The following is a 14,961-nucleotide window of genomic DNA, read 5'->3' as shown; positions in this document are numbered from 1 at the left end:
TCATGGTAGAACTTCAGTGAATATTTGATTAATCAGTTTGTCATTTAAAAGAAAATTACTAGGCTATAGGCTACTTATCAAAACTTATCTTTTGAAAAAAAAACCTCTATATTCATTTGAGCACATAATTTCATTTCTAACATCTCATATTTTTAATATTGTGCATAACACTTTGTGACTTGGTTTTGGAAGGTGCCAAATAAAGTTTATTATCATTATTATTATTGTCGTTATTCATATTTACAGTCTATGTATACATGTTCTGTATTTGTTTCAGTTTACACATTTTGGCTTGTATATAGCCATTGTATGTTGTTGGTCATTGCTGCTTTTTATATATACATTCAATATTTATATCCTATTTTTACCTTGTATGTGTGTGTATCCTGTCTTTGTTCAGCTTTTTGCTCGTTGTTGTGTGTTTATTTCTGTCTTCATTTTTACTGGAACTGTGTGCAACATTGAGAGCAAGATAAAACCGAAGTCAAATTCCTTGTACGCATACACATACTTGGCCATTAGAGCTGACTCTGGCATACAGTAGTGCTGTAAAATCTAAATTCATGATAAAAATAGGGAAAGAGAGTCCCTGAATTTGGCCATTTGTTTCCTTAATCTGAATTTAATAACCACACGTTATCCATATAAATTCTAAATCTCTCAAGTACATTTTAACAGGTCATATTATATAATTTCTAATATCTGATGTGACATCTTGTTGATGTGTTTGTAACACAGTGCATCACAAAGTTGTGTGCCACTGTATTTCACATTGAACACAACACACGTTTATCTAATCATAAACAATGTGAAGTGAAACGCTCATTTATGACCTCCATAGACTGTTCATAGTGCAAGCATAATGAAAAACTGAGAAAATTACATTTAGAAAATCTGAACATTTATAACAGCACATTTAGACAAAATAAATAAATAAATAAATAAATAATAAAAATTGATAAAATAAAAATCTAAAAATAAGCCAAAGTAGTAACAATGATGTAGCAGAGGATATGGTCTAGATACAGTGGCCAGGGAACATGTGAATATAAATTATGAAAATAAAATAAAATTTGTAAAGTAGTTTTTTAATGAAAGAAGCAGAACAAAATTACTTTGATGGAGAAACAATGCTCGTGAGTTGGTCTTTAATAAATCAGTTATTATATTTTTGTTTTTTAAAATGTTAAATACAACATATGTACATCCATTCATACATTAATAGTAACTGAGCAGCTGATTGATCCTCATTCATTCATGTCTGGTGAATTCACCACCAGAAAGAATGACATCAGTTGGCTGTCTGATCGGCGCCATCTTGTGGCCGGAGCCGTTACATCACTGTAGTCGGTTTTAAAAAAACACGCTTGTGCAAAAAGTACTTTTGTACAAAGTACTTCCGGTGGGGTCACCGACTAGCTTTTTATGAGCGAATTTTTCCCGTGTTTACCAACGGATATTTTAGTGTCATGTCAGCCTGTTTTTCGCCGTAGCTACATTTGTGTTGTAAATGATAACCGTTAACGGCCGCTTGAGTTAACCGCTCTCACTTAACGACTGGACAACGCGGTTAGACACGAGAGGCAAAAAGAGGAAGCAATAGCCAACCATCTTTCTTCTTCTGCCAGCAATAACAAGAAAGAGACAAGGCTAGGTTCAAGTGGAGCTGTGTAGTTTACAATTTATTGTCTGTTTTATACCGGATAAAGGACTTGGTTGAAACCTCGCCGTGTTTAGCTAGATACAAGCTGTCGGACACTGAGCTCATCCCCCGGCAGGACTGGAAGTTTCGGATCAGAAGACTGGCTGTTAAGAATTAGTATTCCCGTTTTTTCATGTTTCCAACAGGTTTATCTTCCCCTAATCCCCCACCACCGCCAACCCAGGAGGCTAGACCAGCGGCTACTGATGTCAAAAACGACAGCGGTAACATCACATCTCCGAAGAAGAGGAAAATAAACGGCTCAGAGAGGGAAGACACTACTGACACGATCTCTTCTTCGCCTCCCAAGACCCTGAATTCCTCCTCTTCTTCCTCCTCCTCCTCCTCCTCCTGCTCTCCTACTCCGCTGCACATCCAGAAGAAGTTGAGGTTTGAGGATTCAGTGGATTTCATTGGACTGGATGTGAAAATGGCTGAGGAGGCTGCTGCTGCTTCGTGCTCTAATAACAAAAGCAAAGCCGTGTTCCTGCCCGGTGGCGTGGGACACCATGCAAACGGACTGACGAAAACCGCAGGCTCCGGCACCTTTTCCAACAGTAAACCCGGTGCTGCCAAGAAACTAGTCATCAAGAACTTCAAAGGTAGCAGATAACAATGGTGGATGGTGTGATTCAAGCTCCCAAACATGCACTGACATTATACAACTTAAACTGCTAATGAAGTCCATTGATTAAATTCTCTCCTGGTCCGAAAGCCTGCGTTAAATACTAAAATACTATAAAGTTAGCTGAGTCAGTGGATCACATTGACATTAATAACATCTAAATATGTGTCAAAAAGGCTATTAAATCAAACGTAACATTATAAATATTCCTGAGTAGTCACCTTGGTAACAATAATCTATCACCATGGGGATGACTGAAGAAATTGAAGCATAAATATGTTTAAGAAATTCTCAGTTATATAACCAGAGGCACTCATTGGTCATTAAAACACAACTAAAACAGCCAAATAAGTTCTAAAAAAATCCGATTAAAAACACTAAATGTCTTGGTTATAATTTAATATTATTGTATATGAGTTTTTTCTGAAGTCATTGTAGAGCTGCAGCAAATAGGTTATTAATCGATTAGTCATTTTGAAAGGAAATTAATCGCCAACTGTTTTGATTATCAATAGTTTCAGTCATTTTTAAGCAAAAAAAGTCCACCATTTGATGGATCTAGCCTCTTAAAACAGTCTGACAAGTTGTAAAAGTCCTATTAAAACACTAAATGGCTTGGTGATGATTGAATATTATTGTTTAACAAATTTTTGTGAAGTCATTGTAGAGCTGGAGCAAATGGTTGATCATTCGATTCGTCATTTGAAAGAAAACTAATCACCAACTAGTTTGATAATCAGTTGTTTATAACCAAACATGTCAAACATTTGCTGGATCCAGCCTATTAAAAGTGATAATATGCTGCTTTTCTTTGCCATTTATGTCAGTAAATGAAGAGTCTTTGGGCTTTGGACTGTTGATTGGACAAAAGCAATTTTAAGTTTGGGCATTTTCCATATTTTTTGGCCTTTTCTAGACTAAATAATTAATCGACAAGTCATGAGAATAATTGTCAGATAGGTGGTTAGGCGATGTTACTTATCTGGTGATGTTGTTTCTCAAATTTCCATAGTCTGAATTAATGATTCTGGGCAAGTAGTGATAAAAAAATAACAAAATTAGTTATTAAAGTTGTTTGACACACAAATATCTGGGCCTGTTGGTGTAAGTCATAACAGTGGACCTGAGGCTGTCACTTTGGGTATTAGTTTGATCATTTTTTAATTTAATGATATTGTAAAATTGCAAAACAAATATTAATATGTAGTATAATGAATATGATTTCAGCCATATTTAAGTTTTCTAATCAGATAGTCTTATTGAGAGCAAGATTTGTTTTTCACCAGAGGCCCCACAATACATTGCGATTTTAATCACTTTGCAATATGTTGAGTGTTGCCATAATATATATTGTGATTTATTACCGTTTTTCAACTGTAAATTCTGTCTCCAAAGGCAAACGTTGTTAATATCTGTTTCGTTGAAAAACATCAAGTTTGTTAATCTCACAGCAAATAATTTTTATTGCAGTAAAATCTATCTATTGGATTGAAAAAGCTGTTAATTTTATTATTCTAGTAGGCTACCAAAAGTTTAATTTGCATTTGTGAAACTCATAATAATAAAATATAAAGTATTATAAAATAATAGATACTTGGCACCCATGTATGGATACAATATGGACATGCAAAATTATACGATACCATGCAACTAAGAAACATTTATAGTAAAGACAACCAGCATACATTGAACTACACATACAAGGCCAAACAACCAGCAATCACCAATAAATAGAGATGATAGAAACAATTAAAGAAGTAATAAAAAAAACATCAGGTTGTAAAACTTAAAATTCTCTTATAAAAATTAAAGAACCTGGTTTGAGTGCAGTTCTGTCCCAAAAGGTGCATAAAATACCTGCCATGACTTTCATTCATACAGAATACCTAAAGATACTGCATTGTGAGATTTAGAAGGGAGAAGTGTGAGCTGTAACAGCAGGGCTTTATAAATGAATATCATTAGATGACTCATTCCAGCCAGTCAAGAACATATTGCAGAGCCTGGTCATATCTCTATATTACAGTGACAAAATTTCAGGTGATATCATCTTTAATAACACAATCCAATAACCAGATATTATGCATTCTTTGTCACTATCATCTGTCTATACTTTAAATAGAAACAAACACACTTGTTTTAAAATAGCCCCGGTGACACAGCAGTATGGTCCAGTGAGGTGCACTGTTTGTCATTCAGGCTCTGCTGAAGTGTACAGTGTTATCAGAACTGTTTGTGTTTTTATTTTGCAAACAGAAAAACCCAAATTGCCCGAGAACTACACGCAGGAGACCTGGCAGAAGCTCAAGGAGGCAGTGGAGGCCATACAAAACAGCACTTCAATCAAGTACAATCTAGAGGAGCTCTATCAGGTATCACTACACGCCTGTTGACCTCCCACAGGAAGATTATTTATGTGAAAACTGTACTTGTTCTGACACCTTTTTTGTCCCCTCAGGCTGTCGAGAACCTGTGCTCCCATAAGATATCTGCCAAGCTTTACAAACAGCTGAGAGCCGTGTGTGAAGACCACATCAAGGCACAGATTGATCAATTCAGAGAATATCCTTTACAGTTTCTATCTATCTTCTCTTAGTGGATCCTGACCGTTAGTGTTGATCATGTTGTGATATTACAGCAAGGCTCATGAAAGCTTTTTCCTTAACATTGTTCTCACGGATGCCCTGGACAGTGTGCTTTTCCTAAAGAAAATCGACAAGTGCTGGCAAGACCACTGTAGACAAATGGTACGTTTTATACCTTTAGTAAGTCAAGTGGGGGTTGCTTTATCCCTTGAATGTCTGTTAACATAACCTTGCAACCTTCATGCAATTTGTTTATTCAATTTTTATGTTTAAATGGGTATTCCACTGATTTAGTTCTGCACTTCTGTGAAGTTTGGGGACTGGAGAAAGAGATATTAAAGTAGAAGGTCAGGGTTATTTTCTCAGACTTTCTTCAGAGCCTTATTCGCACATGACTAGTATTGTCAGGAGAATACTTCTAGTAACTTGTAATGATTGTGAAGGTCATGTGTGTGATCTTAATCCTGTGCAAATCTGTCATGTCTGTTATTTGTCAAGTTAAAATTCCACAGCAAATTACCTACCGTATTTCAACATACACAGAGGTCATGTGATGACATCAGTCGTGGGAATTGGCACCTCAGTGATTTTTTGTTTTTTGCAAGGTTTTTTGTTTTCTCTGCGCCTTTTTCTGCCTCTTTCCCTGTTGAAAATTATGGAGGTTGTTACCATAGCTACCCGTGCAGATAGGTTTGTGATGTCTGGACACACAAATCTGATCTGATCATTTAAAAATAACAGTGCAGAAAGTCCGTCTTCAAGATCTGATTTGAGAAACTAATCTGATTTGCCTGCAGTCTGACTTGCAACGAGTAAACGAGATCTGCATGTGTAAAATTGGTGGAGTGCCCCTTTAATTTTAATCACATAAGAAAATGGTTGGAAAAAGAATCCCAATGTCATTAGTGCTCATTTCTAACCGTGAGTGTTTGTCATTATTCCACAGATCATGATTAGGAGTATATTTTTGTTTTTGGATCGTACCTACGTTTTACAAAATTCAATGCTACCATCAATCTGGTGAGTGATCGCAGCTGTTCTACAGTAGTATGAGACTGATTTCTGTTTGAAGTGTGTATTTGAACCAGCTGCTCTGCTCTGCAGGGACATGGGTCTGGAGCTATTCAGGTTCTACATCATCAGTGATCTGAAGGTTCAGAGTAAAACCATTGACGGGATCCTGCTGCTCATTGAGAGGGAGCGAAGCGGAGAGGCGATAGATCGCAGTCTGCTGAGGAGCCTGCTGAGCATGCTCTCTGACCTGCAGGTAATCGACCATGTGACTTTTTATTAATGTTTAATAATGATCCACACAGCTGGTGTAAATCTGTGCTTAAAGGCCCGTGTCTTTGTCCTGTACTAAGAGAAAAAGAGCGGCTCCTGCAGCTGTGTTGTTTTGTGATTATTACCTGCACAGGGGTGTGATGAGTTGTCGGTTTCCTGTTGACAAATGGCTTTAATGAAACCTGTGTTCTCTCCGTCCCTGACAGATTTATCAAGACTCCTTTGAGCAACGCTTTTTGGAGGAAACTAATCGACTGTATGCTGCAGAGGGACAGAGGCTGATGCAGGAGAGAGAGGTGATTTATGTGACCCTGGTACTCTGGGCCCATTTCTGTCGTTTGCTGGTGCATTTTTCTTATTTCTATGAATAACTAGTCAAGGGTGGACAACCTGATTACATGCTACACGTCCAGTCTATTGTTTCTGCATCTATAATAGGGATTGCAACACTAAGACTTCATTTAAGTTCCTCAGAATGAAACAGAAAGGACTCCACTTTTTGTGTGTACTGCTAAAAAATCAAAAGCAGTCCAAACAAAACAACACTCAAGAAATCCATCATAGAAGAACAAAAGCACCAACAGGCACATAAATGATGTGTTTTGCATGAAGGTTCTCTTTTATCTCAGTTGAAAAAGCTTCTGCCTGATTCAGACAACAAGTACAGCAGATTTGTTTGCTTGCTGACAGATTGGATTGAGACATATTTTCACTATTTACCGTCTCAGCTCAGAGTTTGATGTTTTCCTGCAGGCTGTCAAAACATTGTGTTTGCAAATCTGAGTTAAATCGGTATTTATTTTTTAGGGATTTCTAAAAGGTAATCTCTTCATGAATAGACTACACTGTACTTAGAGTCAAGATTTAGCTGTTCAAGTCGATAACAACACATGAACTCATGTACCTGATAACGGTTAAGTCTAAAATAAGGTCTCTAAGGCCCTCATTTACCCTTGTCTTATCCAACTGTAATAATGAAATTTACTGAATCATAGATGGATAGTTTAAATAATGCTGTGGCAAGTGCTTCCCCTTGTTCCTCACTACATTGTCACATTCAAACATAGTATGATACAAGTCTGTAAAGGCTGCAGATCGTCTAATCCATAGCTGTGTCTTTACACTCAGTTGCGAGTTTATTAGGAGTCCCACAGCTAATCCTACCTCCATGAAGATTATAATGTTGTCTTTTTTGTGTTGAGACTGTTTTAGAGTGGTGGGTGGCAAGGTGGTGCATTGGTTAGCATTGTCGCTTCACTGCGACAAGAGGGTTCGAACCTGGGTTGGGGAGCCCTTCTGTATGGAGTTTGCATGTTTGCCCTGGGTCAGCGTGGTTTTTCTCAGAGTACTCCAGCTTCCTCCCACAGTCCAAAGACATGCAGCTTAATTGGTGACTCTAAATTGTCCGTGGGTGTGAATGTGAGTATGAATGGTTGTCTGTCTCTATGTGTCAGCCCTGTGATAGTCTGGCGACCTGTCCAGGGTGTGCCATCTAAAATTATTATACAGTCGAGGCTGCTTTCTCCATTTTTTAAACTTGATTTCACTTAAATTGTCTCTCTATTTGATTTATATAATCAGAATTGTTTTATGTATTTTATTCTGGTCCTGTCAGTGTCTTTGTTATATTGAAGTTTCTCATTTGGTTCTGCTACTTTTGGTTTGAATTTGCTGCTTTATGTGAAGCACTTTGTAACCTGGGTTATTGAAAATTCAGCTGTTTTGGAGAAAAGCAGTCTCTAAAAGGAATGTGTCACCCACAAAATAATCATTTGTATATCAGTTACTCAGCCCTGTTACGTAGAATACGTGAAAACAGCTTTTTCTTGCCTGTCTCCATGACAAACAAAAAAACCCCTCTTGATAAATTGGAGTAAAAAAGGGGGCTGCATTGAACAAGTGTCCTAAATTATAAGGTTTTAGCAAAAATGGAAGTGCTGAGCATATGACTGGATAAATGAGGCTCGCATTACACTGCACATTTTCTGTGAGAGTTTGGAAGTGGATGTTTTGTTATAGTTTTGCTGTTGCTAAACGGGGCCCTCTTTTACTCTATGTCATCAAGAATGTTTTCCCCTTTTGGTTTCGTTGTGTACCGTGAAAGTATTCGAGTAAGCAAAGCTTTCTTTGCAAATTCAGTGTAACATGAGTTGAGTAATTGATATACAAATGATCACTTAGTGGGTGCTAGAAGCCGTTGAGGCCTAGAGTGTCTTTCATCACAATATGGTGTAAATTTAAATATCCCTGTTTCCCTGCTTTTGTTTAGGTACCAGAATATCTGCATCATGTCAACAAGCGCTTAGAGGAGGAGGCCGACAGAGTCATCACATATCTAGACCAGAGCACACAGTGAGTGTCAGACTGTAGCATTCAGTTTACAGCATAACTAACACTGAATAAGATTCAGTTGTAACCTGAGCCTTTTACCCCCCTCTCAGAAAACCGCTCATTGCCACTGTGGAGAAACAGTTGCTGGGTGAACATCTCAAAGCTACTTTGCAAAAAGGTACACAACTGTGAATACTTTATATAAATAAATGTATACATGAGTCACATTACAGCAGTCAGTAAATGTTTAAGATGTATTTGATCTCTAACTATGCTGCCTGTCTGACTACAAGCTGAGTATAAGCACAGCTTTAGTTCTGACCTCTGACCTTCTGCTGTTGGAAACTTTCAGGGCTGACTCACCTGCTGGATGAGAACAGAATTCAGGATCTGTCTCTTCTCTATCAGCTCTTCAGTCGAGTGCGGGGTGGTGTTCAGGTTCTCCTGCAGCACTGGATAGAGTACATAAAGGTATCACAGCATCAGCCGTGATAAAAGTCTGAAGATAATGTATCATGAAGGTGCTAAGCTCTCAGAAGCTGTTTTGCATACCCTGTTGCCAACTGTTGTTTTTCCAATGTCTTGGAAATCTAGGCTTTTGGAAGCACAATCGTAATCAATCCAGAGAAAGACAAAACAATGGTGCAAGAGCTGCTGGACTTCAAAGACAAGGTGGATCACATCATTGACGTCTGCTTCATGAAGAACGAAAAGTTTGTCAATGCCATGAAGGAGGCTTTCGAAACATTCATCAACAAACGGCCAAATAAACCTGCAGAGCTCATAGGTCAGAGTGCATTTCTCACGTACATAACTTATAAATGAGCATTTAATCATAATCACCATGAAATAACATGGTCTATAAATATACCTTGTCTCACAGCAAAACACGTGGATTCAAAGCTCAGGGCAGGAAACAAAGAAGCAACAGATGAAGAGCTGGAGAAGATGTTGGATAAGATCATGATTATCTTTAGATTCATCTATGGTAACATTTACTGTCACATTTCTGTCAGTTTTGGTTTCTTTTCCGTCTCTGTGGTTGTTCCTAACTAAAATAATGTGTCGTCATTGCAGGAAAAGATGTTTTTGAGGCCTTCTACAAAAAGGATCTGGCCAAGAGGTTGCTGGTTGGTAAAAGCGCCTCTGTGGATGCTGAAAAATCGATGCTGTCAAAGCTGAAACATGGTCAGTTTAATCCATCATAACACACACACACACACACACACACACACACACACACACACACAAATAAATAAATAGAGTCTTGACCCTGAGTGCACACTGACTGTGAACATTTCGGTGTGTCCTCAGAATGTGGAGCAGCGTTCACCAGCAAACTGGAGGGGATGTTCAAGGACATGGAGCTTTCTAAAGACATCATGGTGCAGTTCAAACAGGTGAGAACAACAACAGTGGGTTAAATCTATAAGAGTTTTATATTTGATTCTTATGACAGTGAGATTATATAAAGGCAGATCAGTTTCAGACAGATATTAACACTGCATGTAAAATGCATCCCCCTCGTTCCTTTCAGTTAGCCTGCTGTGTTTACAACAGTCACTGAACCTGGCTCAACCTTTGCCACAGTGTAACTTCTTCTGGCAATTGACTGCAACTCATATCAAATACTTGCTGCAATGGCTGCAGTTTAAGATTATTTTTCATTATCAAATAATCCTCCTATCCTCTTATTTTCTTGCTTTATTGCCTATTTGTTGAGTTGAAAGTACACCAGCAAATCCTCACACTGGAGAAGCAGGAACAAATACTTTTTTATTTGATGTAAAATGTTATTTTAAAGAAAATAGGTTACATTTCTACTTCAAAATGTATAAAAATGACGAGACCTGTGTTATATATTTTGTAGAGTTGTGTATTTACATCATCCAAAATGTTCCCAGTAATGTACAGACTCTAAGGAAGCTGCAATTTTATTCAAGAAACAATGTTTCATTTTGGTGATATCATGTAACCTTGTCCCACTGTAGTTGCTCCAACTTCTGGAGAAACATGAAAACTCCAGATCATACTTCACTGTAAATCATACACTGTCACAGCATTATACCCGGTGACAATAATACGGCAATATTTTTATCATTAGCATGCCATTTTCAACACAGTACTCCAGCAAAGACCTAATTTATTGATATATTTCAACATTGATCCAGTTTACGACAGTGTGCTTCTATGACAAGTGGATCATGCCTGCCACCAAGCCATTGTTATGACATTAAAACAGCATTTAACACGCTTGTAAAGATATTTTTAGAAAGATTGCTGTGAATACAGATGACACTGCCGGGCTACCTCACAACTGAACCCACCACATCATGTTAGCTGCAGTAGCTGTATGGGTAGTCGACTCACCTAATGCTAATGACAGATAGCTTGTCATCAGCAGTGAAGACAACAACTCCCATTAACCCACACTACCTCAGGATGTCATCAAAGTCTCTACAGAGACCTAGCAGCAGAAATTACATACAGTGTGTTTAACGTGAACTGCCAAAATCAATTAATTAGACCAGTAGTTTCGGCTCTGCCTGGTATATTACTTTGCAACAGGAAGTACTCATTAGCTTGTGATTATGGGAACAAGAGATGAAGTGATTGTCACCATGAGAAGTTTCCAGAGTTGTAAAATCCTTCCTCCTTTTATTACAAACCACTGTGCATTGTTTTGAAATCTAACAAGCCTTCACACTCATGGATTCATCCTTCAGACACGGCTTCATGGTTCATATTTCATCATCTCACTGTCACCTGAAACTGTTGGCCCTCAGCAACACAGCCCCTTTTTAACGCAGTGCTGTTTTTGGTTTCAGTATCCCCCAACAGATTCAGTTTCTTGTCATGATAACCTAAAGTGAAGCATTAAATTTGTGCGGGTAGATATCACATGTATGTCGCATGTATTTCTGTAGTATATGCAGTGCCAAAACATTCCTGGCAACATTGAGCTGACAGTGAACATCCTCACGATGGGCTACTGGCCAACCTATGTCCCGATGGAAGTGCACCTGCCTCCTGAGGTTAGTGCTGAGCAAATATATAAATTTTAAGCAGCATGCTGTTTTTATCACCTGCTGTGCAATAAATGTACTGAGTGTGGCTTTGTTGCGCCTCTGTTATCTTTGTCCAGATGGTGCGACTGCAGGAGATTTTCAAGACCTTCTACCTGGGCAAACACAGCGGCAGGAAGCTGCAGTGGCAATCGACACTCGGCCATTGTGTCTTAAAAGCTGAATTTAAAGAGGTAGATAACTGCAAGAGACACTGGTGTGTTTTCACTGAATAAAGCATAATGATAATTGCTCTCTTTGATTTTTTTGTACAACAGGGCAAAAAGGAGCTGCAGGTGTCACTATTCCAAACACTTGTGCTACTGATGTTTAACGAGGGAGAGGAGTTCACCCTGGAGGAGATCAAACTGGCAACAGGAATAGGTCTGTGTGATCACATCAAAGTTTGACTGGCAGCACTTTGATAAAGGAACGAGGGTTGTCAGGCACTCATTATGCAGCACCACTGATCTAAAACACTGTTTGTGTGTTTACAGAGGACAGCGAACTGCGCCGGACTCTGCAGTCACTGGCTTGTGGGAAAGCGCGCGTCCTCACCAAAATCCCCAAAAGTAAAGACGTGGAGGACGGTGACAAGTTTTCTTGCAATGATGACTTCAAACACAAGCTGTTCAGGATCAAAATAAACCAGATCCAGATGAAAGAAACGGTATAATATCATCTTGCAGTAGTTTTCTCACTTCAAGGCCTACAAAGTGTTTGCTGAAGTATTTTAACAAATTGTTTCCTGTCAGGTGGAGGAACAAGCCAGCACCACAGAACGGGTCTTTCAGGATCGTCAGTATCAGATTGATGCTGCCATCGTGCGGATCATGAAGATGAGGAAGACTCTGAGCCATAATCTCTTGATGTCTGAAGTGTACAACCAGCTCAAATTCCCTGTCAAGGTGATAAACACAACACAAAAGCTTCATTGATTTATATCGGGCATGAGCATTTTCAATTCAATTTCGATGTTTAACTCTCAAAATCTGTTGTTGTGGAACTGTTTAGGTTTTGTAAGAGATGGATTTCCATTATACACCAGAGTCATTTATACACTGTAAAAATTATTGACTAAATATTTAGGATTATAGCCCAACAATACTGATGTTTTGGAGCTTAAAAAATCCTCTAGTGATTTATCTGCCAACAGTCTTTTATTTTATGTTATTTTATTTGCATAAACGCATAACATAGGCATACACCATTTGATTTATAATATGTGAATATTATTTTCATTTATTAAAATTGTGACCACAATATGTTCTTAGTGAGACATTTTACAATTAAATCTTTTTTCATTTCAGTGGTACTAGTGGTATTGGCCAACAAATACATTTGAAATAAGCAAATATCGAATGATTTTTAATTAACTTATTATGTTATTATCTTATCTAGCTTTTTCCTCTAACAAAATTCAGTTCAGGCTGTTTTGGGTAGAACTGCAACAATTCATTTATTAGCAATTACTCGTCAACTATTAAATTAGCTGCCAACTAATTTAAGAATCAATTAAACGGCTTGAGCATTTGAGCAAGAAAAAAAAAGAGTAAAAAATGGTGTAAGAAAAAAGTCAAAATTCTCTGATTCTAGCTTCTTAAAATATGAATAATATCTGTTTTCTTTACTCCTCTGTGACAGTAAACAAAGTATCTTTGGGTTGTGGATGAAACAAGACATTTGAGGGCTCTAGAAAACAGTGATTGACATTTTTCACCATTTTCTGATATAGTTGCAGGTCTAGTTTCGGGTGTATTTTATAAAAGCACCCTCCGTGTTAACAAGCTACTTTCCCCATCAGCTGATGATACTGTCAGACAGTTAAATAAAGTTTATTTAAGACTGGTCTACCAAGGTAAGGTCTAAACTGGCTTGTACAAGAGAGACTTTGTAGTGTAAGTTACCCCAGGGAAGTGGCATGGCTTACATGAATCTGCTTTTCAATGTGATTACCTCACACCTCAAAGTATAAAAATAACCAGAAATGCTGGCATGTGCTGCATGTGTTAACCTCTGCCTCTTCCCTTACAGCCTGCTGACTTGAAGAAGAGGATAGAGTCTCTTATTGACAGGGACTATATGGAGCGTGACAAGGAGAACCCCAACCAGTACAACTACGTGGCTTAGAGAGAAAGAGAAAGTGACAGAGAAAAAGAGATGCAGATGGTCCATTCAGGCTGAGGTGATCGGTCTCTAAAATCTTTTGCTCCAGACAGTGGATGTTAACCATTATCATCTTCAACCCAGCGACCGACATGTTGAATGGATACTGCTCCACAGGATTTTTGTCAGGGGTCTTGTGATCCTGTGGACTGCATGCCCATTGAAAAGAGAATATTGTCCATATTTCTCAGTGCCTCTGAGAGAGTTGGGCTCACCGAGGACAGACAAAGAAGACACACAGATGTTGTTCCGTTTGCTCTTTTTTTTAATGGAGAGGAAAAATATTTATTTTCAAACTTAGATTCTTCTTTGTCCATAGTTTGAATCAATATGCTCTTTGTTATCAAGTCACTTTTTGTTTTATTTTTTGTTCACTCAGTATCCCAAGCAAATGCTGACACACTTAATGCTCTAAATGTACCACACGTTGGAGAGAAAGAGGATCGAAAAATTAAACTGATGCTTGTCTCTTCAGTCAGTGTCAAATGTGGGACTATTGGACTAATATTCATTGTCGGAAATTAACAATTTTGGGGGGGGGGGCATCTGTGTCAAATGTGTGATCCTGCAGTTTTACCACTCTAAGGCCATCTGATAAAGCTGTGATCATGAACACACAGAGCGTTCAAAGCAGAGTTTGTGCCAAAAAATGAGCACTTCTTTTGTTATAGGGTGTATTCAAGCTGCTAAAACACTTCAGTTGTACAAGTATATCCATTTAAGTTTCTCGTTTGTTCTGTCTTTGTACGTTTTTGTACATACTTCACAAAAGTGACATTTTACATGATCTCATCTGACAGTCAACTGCTTTTTAGGTTTTTTTAGTTAACCCTTAGAAAGTATACTAAAAGCACAATGGCATCAGAGTCCCCATCTTCCCCAGTGTCATACCATATACACACTATATTTTTTTTTTGTATGTCTCCCTGTGGGGCTTGCAGGCCTTGCTGAAAAGTGGGAGGAATTGGAGTGGATTGCCTCAACACATGAGGAGAATTATGATTGATTAGACATGCCCTTGTTCGTATGAGTCTGTTAGATTTATTGCTTCAGATTAAAATAACTGTTTCAATCTGGGGGGTTTTCTTTTATTAATCACTGGTTTCTATACACATGCTACTGTCTTGTATCAAAGCAGCCATTATTAAGTATTTTTTGTTTCACATTCTTGTGATCTGTGGAAATACACACAGTATAATAAGT

General features: G+C 38.1%; 1 protein-coding gene across 1 annotated transcript; it reads left to right on the top strand.

Annotated features, from left to right (window-relative positions):
- The first annotated feature begins 1,367 nt into the window (after positions 1 to 1,367).
- cul4b (cullin 4B) lies at positions 1,368 to 14,845 on the top strand. The gene is made up of 20 exons (XM_049586791.1): positions 1,368 to 2,304; positions 4,584 to 4,699; positions 4,786 to 4,889; positions 5,005 to 5,074; positions 5,859 to 5,932; positions 6,017 to 6,179; positions 6,403 to 6,492; positions 8,466 to 8,548; positions 8,638 to 8,705; positions 8,880 to 8,998; positions 9,122 to 9,314; positions 9,411 to 9,515; positions 9,605 to 9,715; positions 9,842 to 9,927; positions 11,455 to 11,562; positions 11,673 to 11,786; positions 11,871 to 11,976; positions 12,090 to 12,262; positions 12,348 to 12,500; positions 13,627 to 14,845. The coding sequence occupies exons 1-20, from the start codon at positions 1,836 to 1,838 to the stop codon at positions 13,720 to 13,722; spliced, it is 2,601 nt and encodes an 866-aa protein (XP_049442748.1). The 5' UTR covers positions 1,368 to 1,835; the 3' UTR covers positions 13,723 to 14,845.
- Positions 14,846 to 14,961: the final 116 nt, after the last annotated feature.

The sequence above is a fragment of the Epinephelus fuscoguttatus genome, linkage group LG9, assembly GCF_011397635.1.
Source record: "Epinephelus fuscoguttatus linkage group LG9, E.fuscoguttatus.final_Chr_v1".
Taxonomy (NCBI): Eukaryota; Metazoa; Chordata; class Actinopteri; order Perciformes; family Serranidae; genus Epinephelus; species Epinephelus fuscoguttatus.
Note: the sequence above shows the minus strand (reverse complement) of the source record. Positions and strands in the feature narration are given on the sequence as shown.